General features: G+C 41.2%; 1 protein-coding gene across 4 annotated transcripts; it reads left to right on the top strand.

The window, feature by feature from the left end:
- Positions 1-684: 684 nt before the first annotated feature.
- On the top strand, positions 685-8,849 carry LOC142947984 (putative adenosylhomocysteinase 3). Of its 4 annotated transcripts, none has more exons than XM_076089856.1 (16): positions 685-939; positions 4,408-4,519; positions 4,937-5,074; positions 5,335-5,435; positions 5,527-5,629; positions 5,814-5,908; positions 6,553-6,659; positions 6,744-6,860; positions 6,935-6,998; positions 7,089-7,177; positions 7,289-7,359; positions 7,447-7,541; positions 7,678-7,776; positions 8,357-8,425; positions 8,539-8,617; positions 8,725-8,849. In XM_076089856.1, exons 1-16 carry the CDS (start codon positions 685-687, stop codon positions 8,847-8,849), a joined length of 1,719 nt encoding a protein of 572 aa, XP_075945971.1. The 4 variants fall into 4 exon arrangements, with proteins under 4 accessions (XP_075945971.1, XP_075945973.1, XP_075945972.1 ...); XM_076089858.1 differs by lacking the exon at positions 685-939 and adding an exon at positions 2,214-2,234; XM_076089857.1 differs by lacking the exon at positions 685-939 and adding an exon at positions 4,085-4,141.
- Positions 8,850-19,879: the final 11,030 nt, after the last annotated feature.

Raw genomic sequence — 19,879 nt, 5'->3', positions numbered from 1 at the left:
CAGTGGAGCTTCATGTGTCATGTCTGTCAGGTGCTCATATGAACATTGAAACAGGTTTGCTTGCTGTAATCATTCCTCCTGTTCACACCGGCCGTTAGGAGATCCCTTCATGCAATTTCAATAGTGGATGACAAAAACGACCTGGCGATAGATGCGTAAAGGGCATTGGTCAGTTACCATGGGGTGCATGGGGACACTATTGATGCTGGCTGGGTTATAAACACCTGACCCTGCCTGTTGTTTATAATGTAACCCTGTGTTTGCATTGCACTCATGTCTTTGTGCTCATAGTAATTTGAGCAAATGTTATTAAAGACAACACAAAAACAAGAAGTAGCTCTGCAAGTCTACGCCTGAGGTCTTGAGTATAAGTGCTTCTCCATTAACCGGAGACCTTTTCGTACAAAAGACCACATGAGGGCACATGTTGACATACCTACATGGCACTTTGGTGGAGGTGAGTTGCACTTCTACCTTGTACACACTGCCTACAGGTCTAATTATCTACTTTACACATTCAGTCAAAGTAACCCAAGAACTGCTGCTGTTTAGTGTAAACAGACACCTCGCAGGAGGAAATACCAGATGCATGTGGGCAGGGTATGGCCGAGCCGTCAGCTGGTCTGCTGTCTGGCCACCTGAGCAGGAATGTAATTCACTTCATTACTGGCTGCCAGTGGAGTAATGGCAGAGGAAAGGGACCAGACAGAAGCCTCCTGGGAGGACATGCCACTCCCTGATGAATATCCTGAACCTCATGTGGTGAATGGAACGGCGAAGGAGGGAAACACCAAACATCAGTCGGTAAAATGCAGCCCCAACCTGCTGCAGATGCTGAAGGCAGCAGAGAGCAGGAGGACACCTCAGGGTCGGGGCAGAGACGGGGCGGAGGTGTCTGGAACAGGAGAGCTGGTGACTGAAGCGCTGAAGACTGACATGGTGAGCAAGGAAGCTGCTACATCTCCTGACTTTGACTGCATCATTGGTCAGGCCTGTCAAGACCAAGACATTATATATGCTGTGAGCATCTCTAAGTGTTCTAAACTGGAAGCGTGACTCTGCATATACTTAGGCTGTTAATGATTTTAGATGTGCAGATCTCTATGAATGTTTGACCAGCATTCGCACAAACATTTTTCACTCATGTTGTCCCTTTGAAAAGACAGAGTAGACTTAAAGGGGAAGTGTGCTGATGTCACACATCAAAGTAGGATTCTTAATTGATTAATTGATTATTCTCACACTCAGCTTATTGTGAAGAAGTTAAAGCTGAGGCTGGATTTTCTATTTCTCTTTTGATGCAAAAAGGAGACTTGTCGCTGCTACTTTCATGTCTGGGATTGACTATGGTGATGTTTTATTGATGCATGCATCTTCTCAATGCCTTCACTCCTCTGATACTTTATATCATGGAGCATTGAGGTTCATTACAAAAATGGCCTCACTGTATGCTAGGAATGGTTGGCCTGCATTGTCCTTATGTACGAGAGTATCAAACCTCTGTAGCTCGCTGCTTACAGGCTGTGTTATACTCTCCTTAAACTGATCAGCGTGTGTAAAATTAGTAGAATGCCCCTTTAAGAGACTTTCAGTAACACTGCAGAGCGGCAGAGAAAACAATGACTTCTACAGTTAAGTCCAGCTCTATTGTCTGTTTACTTAAAGAAGCCTAACCTGCCGGCTGTGTCCCTGAATGCTTCGACTCATAAGACTTGTGTTTGCTCACTTTTCTGGTTCCTCTATCACTATAGTTGCATTCATCTTTATCTCTCTCTCTCTCTCTCTCTCTCTCTCTCTCTCTCTCTCTCTCTCTCTCTCTCTCTCTCTCTCTCTCACTAACAGTCTCTGTCATGAATGTATGTTCATGTATGTGCATCACTCTGCTGTCTATTTAATGTATACCCTGAGAGCAAAGTGCTCTACATCACATACATCTGTGACCTCAAGTAACACTTGACTGAGTTTCCTTACAACTCTCTTTCTTCTCTTCATCTCTAACCTGTTCTTCTATATTTTCCCAGAGTTCCCCTCTGTAAGCCTCACAAAGACTCATTCACTCTCTCTCTCTGTCTTCTCTCCACCCATCACCTGGGCCTGATGGGGGCGAAGGTGTGGCATAAAGCGTCACTCTGTGCACTCTCTAATCAGTTCAACTGCATCCGCTTGCAGCTCAGCAGAGTAACTGTGGTCAGTGTGAGAGCAGCTCTCCCAGCATGAAGAAAGTGTACAGTCTAGTGAACATAAGTAAAGCCAAGGACCAGGAGGCAGTGCAGTCCATCCGCATCAAGGTATCACTGCTTTTGTTTTAGGAGCGCTGTTAATCTCTTTATTTTCGAGTTTACTTTTAGGCAGCGAGTCCGGTCTTCATGTTGAATTATTAGTAACCATTAAGTTGTGTTAATAGGAGTACTTGAATAAACCTTAAAATGAATCCTTTATATCTGTTTTTAACCAACTGTGAATTTTCTTGGGTTTTATTGATTGAAATAACAAACAGTTCAGACTTTTGGTTTCCCAAGAGGACATTTACACATTAACACAGACAGCCACGTATTGGTTTTATAGACCTTCATTGTACTTTCACAGTAGCTGGCTTGGATTCAAACCTGTTTTCTGAGCCCTGCAGGAGAGGGTTTTGTGATCAATAAGTTAATGTTCACATTGCCTCAAGTCACAGCCTAATGTCTTGTCATGTTAAAGATTAAGCAGCTGCTTGAGTAAGTGCAAGCTGTATTCAAGAGATTGTTTCAAGAAGCCATTACTTAGATAAAAAATTATTTTAACTCCGGGTGTGTGAATATATTTTTTTGTATTCATTTGTCTTAAATTCAGGATTTTATATGTTTTCTTTCAATCAGATCAGCAAAATGGACCAATTCAGATTTTACTTTCAACCATTTATCAGCCAATCAAAGTGGAGCATATTTTAAATCAGTAAGATTAAGAAGAAAACTAAATATTATTGATTTATGAGAAGTATATGTTTAAAAGAAAAAAAGCGGCGTGACTGGACGTTAGAACAGTGATTGTTCTAACGTCAAAGGGCAGCAGAGGGCTGAAAAACTCCCACAGAGATCCTCGATACAGACATTCAGGAGCACTTCATGTTTAATTGCTCCTAATGAGGATTTGAAGCAGCATCACATGAAAGATGCCTCTCTTTAATCCTGACTCATAGTGAATGAAGCCTTTCTCCAATTCAGCTGTGACGAATGTCATTAGTTATGATTGAAAGACTTGTCAGTTGAATATGGAAACTTTAACCATAGAAGCTTAAATATATTACCCTGATATTATTCTATTTTGGAGCAAGTGCTTGACATATATATATATATAACTTCATATTTTTGTAACCTTGGATCTGGTAACCTTTTGTTTTCTTCTAAAAATGTCTAAAAAAGGGTCAAAGAGAAGAGCAACAGCACCTACACATTGCACTCCTTAAAGGGGTTTTCCACTGATTTGTATTGCACTTTTATAAAGTTGGGGGAACTTTAGAAAAACAATTTCTGAAATAACTGGATCCTACATTTCCTAGAATGCCATTTGATTGACACTTTTGTCTAAATGTCAACATCTTTCAACCTCCTCGTCCAGTTTGTAACAAAAGCTTTGTGTTATAAAAGCTGCCCCAAGATGAGATAACCTCGATGACCTCACCATAACTCCATCAGAGTTATTATGTCTGGTCCCTCCAGAGCCACACAATGCATGATACAATTGTTTTACCAATGGGGCCGTGCTCCCTGCAAGTAAACTGCCCTGTATGTGTTAAATCTGTGGAGTTACCCTTTAAAAACAAGCTTAAATAAAGATTTGCTCCAGCAGTGTGTGTGTGTGTGTGTGTGTGTGCAATACACATGCAGTATGCTGTCGTTTTATATACAGTATATGCAAATCCTTTCTGAATGCAGAGTTGCCAACTAAATTATCTCATCAAACCTGTGGCCCTAAAAATTCAAACTCTCAATGCATATGCATTTACTTTTTGGAGGTGGGGTCAGTGAGCGGGTGTGTCTGAATTGTTTTGGAGCTGGACCTGAAGCTCAGGCAGCAGAGTCAGGAAAGCAGCCAGGGAGCGGATATGGACAAGTGGGACTCCTGTGGCAGCAGCCTAGCCTTCAATCAGCCACAGTGGACGGTGAGACAGCAGCAGATACGGGATGATTCAGGGGTAGGAGATTTGAAATAGTGACAGGCTGTGAGCAGAGAGGTGGTACTTCACGAGAAAGTCTGCTGTGAAGGGTGGTGCTTATGTGCAATTTTGACTATTATGACTACATCAGGTCTTTTTCAAGCATGTAGTTGGTGAGACTTTATGTTTGTGATGTGCAGGGAAGTAACATATATATTATTAATGGTATTGGTTTACTCTGTGTTTGTGTCACTCTTTTTTGGGCTCCAAAGCAAATACAGTTCACTGACCAGAAGCAAGATTTCAACAAACATACCTCGAACACTGGTCGTCGCTCTCTGTCTCATTCCATCTCACAGTCGTCTACAGATAGCTACGGTTCAGGTACGGAAAGATGCAAACACACGACACGCATACGCTCTTAAGTCTGATCACATGTCTTTGATACATAAACTGAGCTGGTTCTGATCCCAGCAGCACGAGAACCAGAGGCCCCGGGGATAAGCCGGGGTTCTTTCTCCTTCAGCTAAACCTTAATAAAAGGAAAAGTCTTTCTGAAGAATTAAGTCTCTTTAATTTGGTCCTAATCGGCTCTGTGAGCCTTTCTGAAACGTGCCATTCACTGCCAGAGTTTATACAGACTTCAAAGGCTCAGAAATAAGACTCACCTAGCTAGAATTTGACTCCAAACACACAGAACAAAACCTGAGACAATTCATGACTTTCAAACTGTTTGTTTTTGGACATTACATTGTATCAGCTGATTGTTTTCATACACATTGCCTGATTTCTGTGTCGCAGTGGGCAGTGACAGCTCAGAGGATGAGTCCTCTCCCAGAGACAAGCCTCAGAGGACCTCCAAGGGCCTCTCTGACTTCTGCATCAAAAACATCAAACAGGCGGAATTTGGACGCAGAGAAATAATAATCGCACAGCAAGGTAAAGACAAAGAGTCGTTGGACGGCTGTTTATGTCCTCACGAAAGATAATGACAAAATACGTACCCATCCAAGAAGTGCCTTCCGGGCATTCACTACGCCATGTGCCTGTAACGGCAAAACAGAAAGCCCATTAATAAAGTGAGCTGAACTGAATCCCAGTCAGACCGTTAGCAGAACAGCTAGTAGTACTGAAGTGACTGCTCTGGAACATGCATGTCTCTCAAATGTAATGTGACTGTCGCTGTCTGTGATATTTAGAAATGCCAGCATTAATGGTCCTGAGAAAAGGAGCAAGTGGGGAGAAGCCTCTGGCTGGAGCCAAAGTGTTGGGCTGCACACACATCACTGCACAGACAGCGGTCAGTTCAACACACACACACACTCACAATAAAGTAATAGTAATAAAAAAAACGTCTTTTGTTTACTCTGTATGTGTACGGTCTCTTGCAGGTGTTGATTGAGACTCTGTCTGTGTTGGGAGCTCAGTGTCGCTGGGCGGCCTGTAACATCTTCTCCACTCAGAACGCTGTGGCTGCTGCTCTGGCTGAAGGAGGTACGACTGTCTCTGTAACCTGCTCCTCCAACCTGCTCCTCCTACCTGCTCCTCTAACCTGCTCCTCCCACCTGCTCCTCCTACCTGCTCCTCCAACCTGCTCCTCCTACCTGCTCCTCCAACCTGCTCCTCCCACCTGACTCGTCTGATTTTCTTTAATTATATAACCTGCTCTGTATCTCAGGCACCCCAGTGTTTGCATGGAGAGGAGAATCAGAGGAAGACTTCTGGTGGTGCATTGACCGATGTGTTGGTGCTGAGACCTGGCAGCCCAACATGGTACTGTTATCAATGAAAGGACAGGACTCCTAATTCATTTCAAGATTGATTGGCCAAAGTTTGAAGATATCAAACTGTAGTTCACCACAGTGAAATAAAGTTTGGTTGCATTTGACCAGTGAAGCTTGACAATTAAAATAAAATCTATATGTTCTCAAGGACACTTGAGAGTACAAAAACACATTATTATCATTACTACGTATGTATTTTGTCTAATTATTTCTCAGTTTTTTATCTTTCTTTTGGTGTTAATATTTTGTATTTTTCTTATTTTACCGTACTGAGTGAAGACCTCTCCTTCATTTGTGCGTATTTAACAACTGTTACATTTTCTTTAAATGTCAGCAGTAATGTTTCTTTCTGAATATAATATAGAATAAATATACGGTTCTTTTTAAGATTTGTGGATTTCTAGTAAATAAGTCGACATTTCAACACTGAGCAACACATGTCTCATTGAATATAACATATTGAGCTGAACTAAGGCCTATATATGCAAAACATACTGGATGGATTTGCATGGATATGTTTAAATACAATTTGACTTCATGTTTGTGTCAAATGTGCCTTTAATGACTTTGTTTTACTACTACAGATAGAAAGGTTGCATTGATGAAGAGTTTAGCTTCCCCCCCCCCCCTCAGATTCTGGATGATGGAGGCGACCTGACCCACTGGATCTATAAGAAGCACCCGAGCCTGTTCAAGAACATCAAAGGCATCGTGGAGGAAAGTGTTACAGGCATCTATCGGTTAGTTTCTCACTAAACTTGAATGACGTTCCTACAAAGTCCTTCCCCACTTCACACATGTGTGTCTCCCCACCTGTGTTTCAGGTTATACCAGATGTCTAAGGCAGGCAGGCTGTGTGTCCCGGCTATTAACGTTAACGACTCGGTGACCAAGCAGAAATTTGACAACCTTTACTGCTGCAAGGAGTCCATACTGGACGGGTAATGACATTGTGAACGTTTGGTGAAACCCCTAGTACAGTACAGAGCCTGACTATGTTGATCTCTTCTGTCAGGTTGAAGAGAACCACTGACGTCATGTTAGGAGGAAAACAGGCGGTGGTGTGCGGATATGGGGAGGTCAGTGAAATAATGAATGTTCCCAGTGCTGCTGTGTACATGACATACATTTAAAGCAGCTTTAACAACCTCGTTTGTCTCTTCTTGCAGGTTGGCAAAGGTTGCTGTTCTGCCCTGAAAGCGTTGGGAACTGTTGTGTACGTCACAGAAGTGGATCCCATTTGTGCCCTTCAGGCGTGGTATGAATGAATGGAGGAAGCTTTTATCAGCGCAGATGTAAAGAGTGTTTCACTCCACAAAACATTATGAAATATCTTTAGCTGTGACCCCCTTTTCTCTCCTCCCCCTAGCATGGATGGCTTCAGAGTGATTAAACTGAGTGAAGTAGCCCGACAGGTAGACATGGTCATCACCTGCACGGGTAACTGCTGTCCTCTACGCAGAAATATTAGCTGTTATTAAAAATATCAATACTGTTGCAGATTGCTTCATCTCTGTTGCTCTGCAGGCAATAAAAATGTGGTGGGAAGGGAACATCTGGACAGAATGAAGGATGGCTGCATACTCTGCAACATGGGACACTCCAGCACCGAGATAGATTTGGTGAGGAAGTGTGTGTGTGTGTGTGTGTGTGTGTGTGTGTGTGTGTGTGTGTGTGTGTGTGTGTGTGTGTGTGTGTGTGTGTGTGTGTGTGTGTGTACACCTGTATACAAATTAGTCTTTGACTCTTTTCTCTCAGGCGAGTCTGCGGACTGCAGAGCTGAGGTGGGAGCGTGTGAGGCCGCAGGTGGACCATGTTATCTGGCCGGATGGCAAGAGAATCGTCCTGCTGGCTGAGGTGATAATACTGTTATTATTGTTGTTGTTATTATTATTATTATCATACACCAGCACTGAGGGATAATGCACAGACATTTTTAAAGTAAAGTATAGCCTCTCAGTGTGCTCGGGGTCTTGACAACCCTAAAGGGGCTCTTGTTGACTAATGATGGCTTCCTGCGGTGTATTCCTGCTTACGGGTTTGGGTATGGCGCTGAAAATGCTTGTGCTTATTAGGCTACATCATTAATAGTTGGGATTGAGTATGTGTGTTGTGGTTAGGGTAAGAACTGTAACTAGATATAAATACACATCTGTCCAGACACAACAAAGCGTCAGGATTCTGTTTTTCATAGCAGTGTTTCCAGTGCGGTCCTACAGCTCCACTCATGATGACAAATGAAGGGCTTGATGCTGATTAGTTGAGCAGCAGGAACTTCACTTCTTAGTTAGATCAGGTCTGCAGCAGGACAGAGAGACGGATACTTTTGGACTATTCTACATCATTATTTGAGATAATACCCTTCCAGATGTTTTTAGGTTATCGTCAATGGCTGCTGTCACATCCCAGTGTGTCAGTTTTTTAATTTTTCACTCAGGGTCGTTTGCTGAATCTGAGCTGCTCCACAGTGCCCTCATTTGTCCTCTCCATCACCGCCACAACTCAGGTATGATGATATGTTTTAAGTTCAATGTGTTATTCTTCCCTAAATGTATTAGAGAGGAAGTATCTGTGGCTCTGTCATCTTTAGTTGCGTTAACGTTTACTGTTGATTGTCAGGCTCTGGCTCTCATAGAGCTGTACAGCGCTCCAGAAGGGCGATACAAGCAGGACGTCTACCTGCTCCCAAAGAAGATGGGCAAGTCCTCATCTTAAATACCCTTTAACAGTTATTACCTTTCTTGTTTTCCACATTCATATTAATTTCATTCAGACATGACAAACACTCCATTCTTATAATTTCAGATGAATATGTGGCCAGTCTTCACCTGCCGACGTTTGACGCTCACCTCTCAGAGGTGACTGATGACCAGGCCAAGTACCTGGGCATCAGCAAACATGGACCCTTCAAACCAAACTACTACAGGTGAGGACATGTGCACTTCTCTTACAAAAAATCAAAACAGGGATATGATTTTTATGATTTAACTGAAATCTTTTTTTTAAAAACAGGTACTAACCTTCTGGTGGACTTGACGATGTAAAACAACCTCTGCAGACAAATCACTGACAACCTCTACGTCTCCGTCTTTACCAGACTCAACATGAGACAACGGACTTCAAGCTTTTACTTTTGTTCACTGTTTCTTCTGTGTCTGTGCGGTTGTATCTGTTCCTTACATGTTCACAATGTAATCACAGTGAATTCTGAATTGAAACTAAAAGAGTTAAAGTTGAGAGACACACAAAATGCTGAATGGGAGTTATCTATTCTGCATAAAATAATAACAACACCATTCATTATTGTAGCAGTAATATATATTTAACCAACATGTAGAGTAAAAGTTGACATCTCAAGAAATGATCATCAGTCTTTGTCAACTGAATACCTGCTGATTCATCAGTGAGAGGGAAACACATTTTAAATAGTCTCATGCTCTATAATCCTGATTCATATCCAACATTACCACGTTTACCTAAACCTCATGTTAACCTTAAACGAAGCCTGTGACTGTCTACCAAGAGTCAATTAAAAGTTTGAACAACTGTACTTATATATACAATCAACATATTACTAGTCTAGTTGACATATAAATCCCAGACAGTTAGCTGATTCCCTGTCGAGACAGTGTTGTTTAATATCTGATGCATTGTTAAGTGGACCATCAACACAAAGGAATGAAACAAAGTTAACATATTTTCATTGATTTCTAAAAGATAGTTGTATTGAAACATGCACAGTATATTATAATAAAAAGAACATATTTGCTCTTTCTCAAAGCTTTTCCCTGCTTCTCTGTCTCACAAAAATAGGAAGGCATCTTAAACGTGTACCTGCATGAACATTTTACTTGGTTTAATGTTTGTGCTCACATCTGTGGTCATAACACAACCTCACAACCCTATCAATACAGGTGCATCCATAAGAATGACTAATCAAATCTAAATTGCCCGCAACAAACAATGACTAAAGGTAAAACTGACAAGTTCGACCTGCTGGTTGGAGTCAGCTCACTTAGCAGCCGACTAAGTGACTGTTTGACCACTTGGGGGCGTCAGAGTTCTGTTGTCTTTGAGTGACACTAGTAATGAGCATAATAATCTTATATTTCTGGCATTTTAAGACCTCGCCGTTTATTTTGTTATTCATTTTTTAGCTCCAGTATTTCTTTAAATTAACCTCCTACCCAAACAGAAACACCTCATCTAGTTATTTTTTACTGGGCACTAAAGTCTCCGTTACCTTTTAAAGTTTATTCAGTTATTTTGTTAATCATCTCCTTAGAAGGTGCAAAAAAACAGTCAAAGATTAGACAGTAAAACATAGAGATCTTTGTGGTAAAGATGCAAATACAACATTATCTACCAGACTGTATCAGGTGTTTATTTAGGTAACTAAAAATGCACAGTCATCAGATCATAATCTGCTACATATATAAAGGCAGAAATGTATGATGGACTGCATTAACAAATAAACATGTGCATCTGTGGGGATTATTAGGATGATTAGTAATAAAGTGTTTTTTAAGAAAGTATCAGAAGTTATCACTGTGTGTAGTATAAGTGTGGCCAGCCATTTTATCCCAAACTGACAAAGGATCATTCAATTACTGCACTTAACTGTATTAATTGAACAGTGTATGATGATGCCATATTAGACATCCTTTTTCTCAAAGTGAACTTGAGTATGATGCTGTTTGCAGCGTATTGATAACATCCTTTATGAAAAGCGATGCTGTTGGTCATACAAGTAAAATTGTAAAATTAACAAATCTGGTACAAAGGATGGGACCGTTTTACCTGTAAATGTTGGGTGTCACATGAAATTTCCCTTACATTTTAATATAGTTAATTGTGAAATCTAATGTACATTAATTCAAAAACAGTGTTGAACCCAGATACCACCACAAATAGTGCTCCACTAAAATTCTGTGGATAGATGTTTGTATCAATTACATAATATGAAGACCTATCAGGGGCATCGTAGACATCATATTTATTAATGTAACACACCCGCTGCAGTATTTGTAGTGGTATTTGCAGTATTTGGTCAAATCAGATTGTGGATTTGACCAAGCAGTATCAGCAGCGGCCAAAGACCACACCACAGCAAAGGTTTAAATGCTCAGTTTATTAACGAATTAAAATATCTAGGCTCATGGAGATAATCTTAATTTCTCAACCATGAACAAGGAAGGGAAACAGTCAGTGTGCAAAGCTGCGTTACAAAACACATACCTTTTCTTTTTACTTTCAGTACGTACTGCAGCTGCCCTTACAAAGTGGATACTGTTGCATGCAGTAAGCATTCAATTGGGACATTCTTCTTCCTCGTAACATTGCACCTTGAACTTTGACACTCTTTATGACTTTGCTCACAAATCCAATGCACAGAAGATTTGTGGATCACAATAGTCAGAAAAGCATGTTGGCAACTGCAAAAAAACGACCGTATGCAGTAGGACCTCGTGATGTGTTTTGGCATATGACATATTATGTATTGGAACATACAAAATATTTTTCTGGCATTTTAGAACGCATGGTAGTACGAACATTGGAACGCACAGTTCCTAACAGAGAAGGGGGAGAACAGACAAAGGTCAAAGTTCAGGTTGCTTGCTTCTTCACAGTCTATTGTCAACTTTACACCTCACTCAATGGTGGTCCACTCTGACACACCACCATGGACCAGACTGGCAACATTTCCCCCAACTCTGCCTTCAGACTGCAGCGGCGCCTTGAGTGGACCCGTGCCTGCACACAGAGAACGAAAGGCTGCAGTGTTTGCTGCACACGTGGCATAAGTAGACCACAGAGTGGAGATGGACTCAGAGACACCTGCCATCAAGCAGGCCCTGAATCACAGCCATCAGATCACAGCAGATGTGAAATCCCTCTACTCAGCACATACACAAAACTACCAATCAGTGTCAATAGGCCTTTTTCACACATCCATTTTGACATTGCAGGGTAAACACAGGTGCAATTGATAAAAATATAATTGTGGTCCCAATTTATTTAGTGTCACTGTCATCCCAGTGAGCCAGTGTGCACATTACCAGGGCCCTGGCCCACATAAAATGCCGCATGTCATTGCATGGTAAACACAGGTGGATTAAGAATCCATGTGATTTCTGCCTTTCTGCTGCTATTGTGTTGGGAAAATGAATAAGAAACGAATTGGTATCGGAACAAAAAAATAATTATTTCTTTTCATTTCTTTTTAATTTATTAGCTTTGGGGCAAAGTTTTGTTTTCATATTTGAGCCTCTGATACTTACTGTTACTCGCTGAATTAGGTGCCTGAATACGTTTTGTTTCCTGGTAGATGCTAAGTAATAAAGTCTGTTCCAAGTAAATCCAGCCAGTCATATGACAATCATTATCTGTTTTCCTCAATTGTTGCATCATGTCTGTCCCTGATCATGAAGTCCTATAAATACCCCCCAGTACCTGGATTACTGTAATCCAGAGTCTCCCAGTGTTTGTGTGTGAGAGCCAAGGCATGGCTGAAAATCCTCATTGAACTGTGTTTCAGGAGGGCAACACCAGGGAGACTGCAACCAGTGTCTCCTTCTCCTCCTCTTCCTCCTTCCTCTTTCTGATGAGTGAAACAAATTGTATTAATTTACCTCAAACGTCTCATTCCCTGATGCCTGTTTCCAATAAATGAATCACCTAATTTTGGCCAGTCTTTCATCCCCTCCCTGAAACATTTCACACGTTCTCTGTATGTGCTAATCTTCTACGTGCTGAATAAAGTGTCACTCACTACGAGGTTGCGATTTGTGTAAAATAACTTTAATATAACAGAGGCGAGACACAGTACAAAAGAACAGTGGAGACAATAGCAATTAAACAACGATTAGGGTGAGAGATAAATGAGGAGATCCATTGACTTCCACACCCATCTAATCTAATGACACCACTCATTCCCCTTTATTACCAGTATCCCCATAGTCAGAGGGCGTGGGTTTGTGTGTTTGTGTGTGTGTGTGTGTGTGTGCGTGTGTGTGTGTGTGTGTGTGTGTGTGTGTGCGTGTGTCCTCGGGCAGAGCTGCTGATAATCCATTGGTTAGTGATGCATCTGAGAATGACAGATGGCCTGTGCAGCCTATACGCTGTTGAACCGGTGTGTGCTTAGTTTAATAACAGTTTTAGCGACCAGGAAGTTGTGTATCAGGCTTCGGTGTGTGTGTGTGTGTGTCCTTGCCTCCTCCCTGTTAGGGATTCTCCCTAAAGAGCTTTGATGCCTTCCCTGCATCACTACATTGTACTAATCACTCGTACCAGCTGTCAGCGTGTCGGCCTCCCTCCTTCCTCTCTGTGCGTCAGCTGGCACCACTTAACCTCACATCCTCTGCAGTCGGCCATAATGGACTCTCTCCGCATTTATATGAAACATGAAGAAGATTTATCAGCCGTTGATCAATCAACCAACACAGACACTGTACTACCAGTGATGTGTTTTCTATCCTCCCTTATCCCTCCTTTTGGTTTTCCCCTGGTCTCCACTTAATGATCTCCTCGCAGTTTCCCAACATTTGTTAAATATTTTCTTCCACACTATTACACTTAAATCACAGATAGGATATTCTATACCTGCTTCAGTTAAGCAATCATATGATGAGTGAAATATTTACAGCATACAACTTTATTAAATCAAGAGACAAATTGCACATGTTTTAGTGCATCATTTTATGCACATCTTACTATAATTCTGCCAGAAATATTTAGCATCTTCGGGAACATTGGCTTGGCATTGGCCAGAAAGCACAGTCCCTGGTACGTCTCTGTAAAGTACCTAATGACAAATGCTGCTGTAACCCTGCATCGGGAGTTTATCGTGATGTGTCTTCCAAAGCATCTGTGGAGTTTTTAATGGTTTGACGCAGCACTAACATCACTTATGATGATCCTCTGCAGGAACTCATCTCAGACCTTTTGTGACTGAGCAGGATCAGGTTGCACCATAAACTGAGCTCGCTGCTGCTGTTAAAACCAACACTGAGGATTTACTACTAGAGGCCTTCAGCTGCTGGTTTCACAGCCAAACACGATTGATTTATTGATCAGGGCAGATAATGGTCAACCCAGTGCTTAATGGTCTGTGTATGGATTAATGGGTTATGACCCAATAGTTAAAAAGAATCCTAGGTTCATACCTTCAGAGCTCAAAGATTACACTTTGGTGTCATGATCAGCTAAGTGTGGCCAAGACGACCCTGAGGGGACATTATAGCTTACATCTGAAGGTGAGGCAGGACCAAGATTATTTATAATCTCTGGGGGTGTTTTCCAAATCAGTAGACTAACTGGACTTGTGTTGAATGTCTGTATGCGGCTTGTTCTGTGCTCGATCTTCAAAAAAATGCTGCACCTTGTGTCCTTTCTTGCGGAGTTTCTATGGTGTTTTGAGACTGCAAGAACGCTCAGGGGGTTAGTCAATTTGAAGCCCTCCCTGCTCCGCCTGCAGTCACTCACACGCCCAACAAATGGTAAGTGGACTTGCATTTATAAAGCACCCTTCTAGTCTTCTGACCACTTTAAGTGCTTTACAGATAACATTCACCCATTCACACACGCTCCACACAATCCATTGATGGCAGAGGCAGCCCTACAAGATGCCACATGCGCATCAGGATCTAAACTAAACATTCACTCACACTCTGATGGCCCAGCCTTTGGGAGCAATTTGGGGTTCAGTATCTTTGCCCAAGGACACTTCGATGCTCGAGCTGGAGATGCTGGGGATTGGACTGCCGATCTAGTGGGCAACCTGCTCTATCTCCTGAGCCACAGTCACCCCAAACAACCATGCCCTCACCCTAAACCTGCCACCCTGACCCCATGACCTTTTGTAACTAAAATGATAGCTTCTAACACGCACTACTCACCTGGAAGATTAGCGGCCGCTAAGGCGTCAGCTAATGGGGATCCAGTTAATAAACTAAACTAAACTACTAAACGTATAATAATCCTCTTCCTGTGATGAATCCCTGGACGACAGACGGCAGTTTAAAGCTCTCAGTCAGTTGTTGGCAAGTCTAGAACCACCGGATCCTTCCAGCCCACCAGAGTGAGTTCTACCATTGCCAAACACTGTGGGAGAGTGCAGCCATCACGGCCACCAGATCTGAGTGACAAGTAGGGTTCAGGTTACACGGGACAGCGTCTCGGAGATGGAGCACGGGCCTCCATGGTAACCTGTGATATCTGAGAGGGACGACACAATCGATGAGATCCATAGTTCATCCTTCCCGTCCCTCCCTCTCCTCTCTCTATGTTTCAGAACATTTATGAACAGCTGGGTGTCTGTCTTGTCCTATATTGGCACCACACATGTTTGCTCAAATAGCGAGAAACAAAGCAAAAATGTGCTAGTGCCAAAATGGGCTAAGAAGATGAGAACTGAGTGTGTCTGCTGGTTTTACATTTTAAGCAGACGGGGACCCGGACGCAGGCAGTGTGGTTCTGTCTCTACTCTGTTTATGGCCCTATGGTAATTCACTGATAGTGTGCTTTGACAGTGAATTCTACCAGTGCCATACACAGAACAGGAGGAGATATAGTCCCACATTACATGTGCTACATATAGCCGTCTTATAACCTGACAATCTATTCCTTCACATGTGATGTCTGCCTGTAGAACTTATGCTGATCTCTTTAAAGTTTGGAGAGTCTTGTCTTTACAGTCCTGTGCAGAGTGGAAATTATCAGACAGTATCAGAATCACCGGCGTACCTTCCCTCATCTCTGTTTCGTTTACCGCACAGGATGGACAGTAAATCCAGCCATGCCATCTGCTACAGCAGCTAGACAGGTCTGCAGTGGTGCTTTGTCACCCAGTTTCTTCAAGAAAATCTTCACAGAAATTAGCTTGCATCTATATCGTTCTGAAAATCATCATAGGATTATTGTTAGCTGTTGGGACATTTCTGGCCTCCATGAGATCCCTCCTGATGCTGGTGGAGGAGCAGGTCTGCTGCTCAGATTGATTCTGGCTGTAGGGAATGATGTGCTAAGTGATTTTTGAGATGCTCCAAATGGGTCCCAAAGCAGGGCTCATCTTCCCGTTTCCGGGAGAGATCAATAGAGTAAAAAGCTAGAGGGGGAGCGAGAGAGAGAGAGAGAGAGAGAGAGAGAGAGAGAGAGAGAGAGAGAGAGAGAGAGAGAGAGAGAGAGACAGAAATCTCAGAGTTGCTGCATTTAGTTGCTCCTCATGTTGGTTGCTCTCTTATAGTCACAAAGAACATTATTACCCACATCCTTCGATAAGGTATTTTTCCCATTATAATCAGTGCTGCAGTGGAGGATAATAAACCTTGTTTACAGAATTAAATCTTTAAATTTAATTTAAAACTTTACAATCTTTTGTAGAAAACAAAAGAGCTGTGATGATCATCAGAGCAGCTAAAGATACATAAATAGCATAAATACCTCTTAATCTACACATACTTATTATAATAAAATATAAGTGCTAGCCTCATTAATCTCACTTTGAAAAGGATCGCATGCAAATACAAGGATCAGGATCTTGCCACACATACTGCAGACACCCAGTGATGGTCTGACTCTTACCTTATAAAGATGATCCAATACCCTCAATTTCCATACAACTACATTTTAGTCATAAAAAGACAAGAAGAAACATCTTTGTTAAGAAAAGTCTCAAAAGGCACCCATCAGTAGAGTATCTTCACGACCAGACAGCCTTTCATTCGCACAAAGATGAGACAAATAGCCTGGTACTGAGTGGTGGTCTTCAGCTGGATGAACCGGGCCTGTTAATGAGAGCTATACGGTTCTTTTTGGTACTTCTTCAGTCCGCTCGGCCACAGTCAACTCTCCGTGTCTCCCACCCTCGCACAGCTTGTTTGGGCTGTATGGCAGGGGATTTTAGTAGACAGGTAATTAGTTGCTAAGCATCTTAACTCACTGGTGGTATAGTAATCCACGCCGCCCTCCTCCATCTCCTTCTGCTGCCTCTGAAGCATGGCCTACGGCGCATTTCCTCTGCGCCTTTACGCACAGCACGCGCACTGCAGTGGCGGTGATGAGGGTCGCTGGAAAACCGATTGATTGGGAATTGAATGTTGCCCAAATTAGTAACTAAATCAGGATCATCGTCATATAAAAATAAAGCCCCAAAGGGAAGACCAAAGCAAAACAAACACCTTAAAATATAGAAGATTGATGCCAATCATAATAACGTATGCTTCTTTAAAAGTAATCTAATTCAACATTTAGGACGCATACTAATGTAAACTCTAAAACAACCATTCAGCACGTTACATAATAAAACCCTGATCCAGACAGCAGACCTACCAGTATCCAGCGGGTGTGGCACCCTGCTGCAGCCCGAAGCTCCGCTCCGTCTCAACCCTGCACGGGACTAAAAGTTTCTCCAGGCCTCCTCTGCTCCTCGTTATATACGGGCACCCAAAGGTCCCTGCAGGGCTCATTTACCGGCTGTCGGTGATTATTAGACAGATTGCAGGTGGAAAAAGAGGCATCATCCTTTCAGCTGATGTGAATCCGTTAGAGTGGGATAGGACAGGTTTGGGTTACGGCTCTTTCAAAGTTGACGCTGAAATCCACCCGTGCAGCCTTTGTCCTCTCCATACATTATGAAGGAGGCGCAGCCGGCCAGCAGCGTCTCATCGCCCTCCGCACAGCACTGCTGCTCGCGTTACTCTGAAATAACTTTACTCATCATCACTCCTACTTTATATTCAAAACCTGTTGTATAAAAAACGGATGCCTCTGTTTTACTCCTGAAACTCATCATTAGGCTACTCACGTTTCTCGATTATTATGCATTTGTTGATCTTAAAAAGTAGCTCCACACAAAAGTAGCCTACAAAGAAAACATATTTACCTCAACCATAAGTGGCTGCATTCATAACACGATGTTTGGTGTCAAAGTCTTTTTTCAAAATCAATTTTGAGAGAATTTTCAGATTTTAGGCTCTAGGAAAAACCCGGATAATTTGTTATCGCTCTCATATATAGGAGCTGGTCATCCAAAATTCTTTGTCCTAAAAGTACTTTTTTAGACCTCTAAAGGTTTCTGGTGAAAATAAGCACAATAGTGAAAAGCCTAGTCGTTACCCTCCAGCCAAATTAAATGTTGATGTTGAAACAAGAAACCCGAATAAGCTCAGAGGCATGGCCACACAACAATGAATATTTCATAAGATCATTATGAGCTACTGTCTGATGAAGAGCGTCATCCTTCAGCATCACAGCGTGCAGGAGGACCAGTCCATTCATTCGTTTACGTTTTCAAGGTGATCCATATCTGAAACCAGTAAAAACTTAAGAGAAACCTTACAATGTAGTTTAAAAGGAAGCTTAGGACTTTTTAGACAATAATGTGTGAATAAAAACATAAAAATGAAGAAAATAGATGAAAAGATAGGCAGGATGAAATCGTGAGATAAAATCTTAATCTAAATGATGAAATAGTTCATCACAATTTGAGATGTGTTATTTACCATGAGCATTTATATTGGAAAGGCGTTACTTACTCGGCTATCAACAGTCCTCTAACGTACAATACATTTTGAGTAGGAAATAAAGCACATGTGATACTAATAACACAAACGACGGCTCTGTTCTATTCAGGTATCTGAGTATAACAGTGAGCCAACATGCACCAAACTCAAGCAGCTAGACGGAAATAAGCCATTAATTGATTGGAATATCTATACCTGGGCTTTTCCTTTGTCATGTCAAAAGGCCGATCAGACATAAAACAACCCTCTGTTACATACACAAGAAGGCACAAACAATGACAATACAAAAACACAACATATATATATATATATATATATATATACATATAAGAATATATATATATAAAATATATATACCCAAATACACATATATATATATATATATGTATATATACACACTGTATATATATACATGTATATATATATATATATATATATATACACATATTCAGTATATGTATATATATACATACAGTATATATATGACATTTCTCGGCAATGTCGTAGGATGTATGCTCAAGCAAACACTCTCACGCAGGTTTGTGTGTGTACAGATGGAGTGTAGATGTCTCTGTTCAGAGCATATTGTACACCACTCTACACTGCACACTTGTAGTCAAACTACAGAAGAACAGGCTTACAGAGACTTCCAAGTAGCTTATAATGACGCAATGAGAATACTGCTAAAGAGACCGAGATGGAGTAGTGCCAGTGAAATGTTTGTGGCTGCACGAGCCAATACTTTTCAAACATAAGAAATCTTATGTTTGAATTTATTTGTCGGCTTAATGACTCTGAAAATGTCATCATCTTGGTTTGAACCAACATAAGGTTTAGTAGCACACGCTATATGGACCCCGAGTCTGAAATACATTTTGATTGATTGATTGAGATGTGTATATATATATATATATATATATATATATATATATATATATATATATATATATATATATATATATATATATATATATATATATATATATATATATATATATATATATATATATATATATATATATATATATATATATATATATATATACTGTATGTCCCACACATATGGATCATGTATAGACATTTTTTTCCCAACATATATGTTTAACGAATGAAGCTGTCTTCAAAAAATGAATGACAGAAACTTAAATGAGGTTTTATCTAATAATTGTCAAACTTTGTTAGTGGACCTCCTCCTCATTGAGACAGACAGGTGGGACTGCCATCTAGTGGGCAGACGAGAGACAGTCGTTCATTCAGTGTTAAAATGAAACCATTTTGACTTTAAATATATTCTCTGTGACTAGACCCAAGTCCTGCGAAAACAAGGTTCAACAAATCAGACAATTCAAATCATATTTTAAGAATAAATTGTTGTTTCTGACCTCAACACCTGAAACAATCGGACACACACACACAAAAAAAACTACTGACAGTTCATA

This window comes from Anarhichas minor, unplaced genomic scaffold (assembly GCF_050575085.1).
Source record: "Anarhichas minor isolate MPS153535 unplaced genomic scaffold, ASM5057508v1 ptg000011l, whole genome shotgun sequence".
Taxonomy (NCBI): Eukaryota; Metazoa; Chordata; class Actinopteri; order Perciformes; family Anarhichadidae; genus Anarhichas; species Anarhichas minor.
The sequence above is the reverse complement of the archived record's forward strand: the minus strand, read 5'-3'. Positions and strand labels throughout refer to the sequence as shown.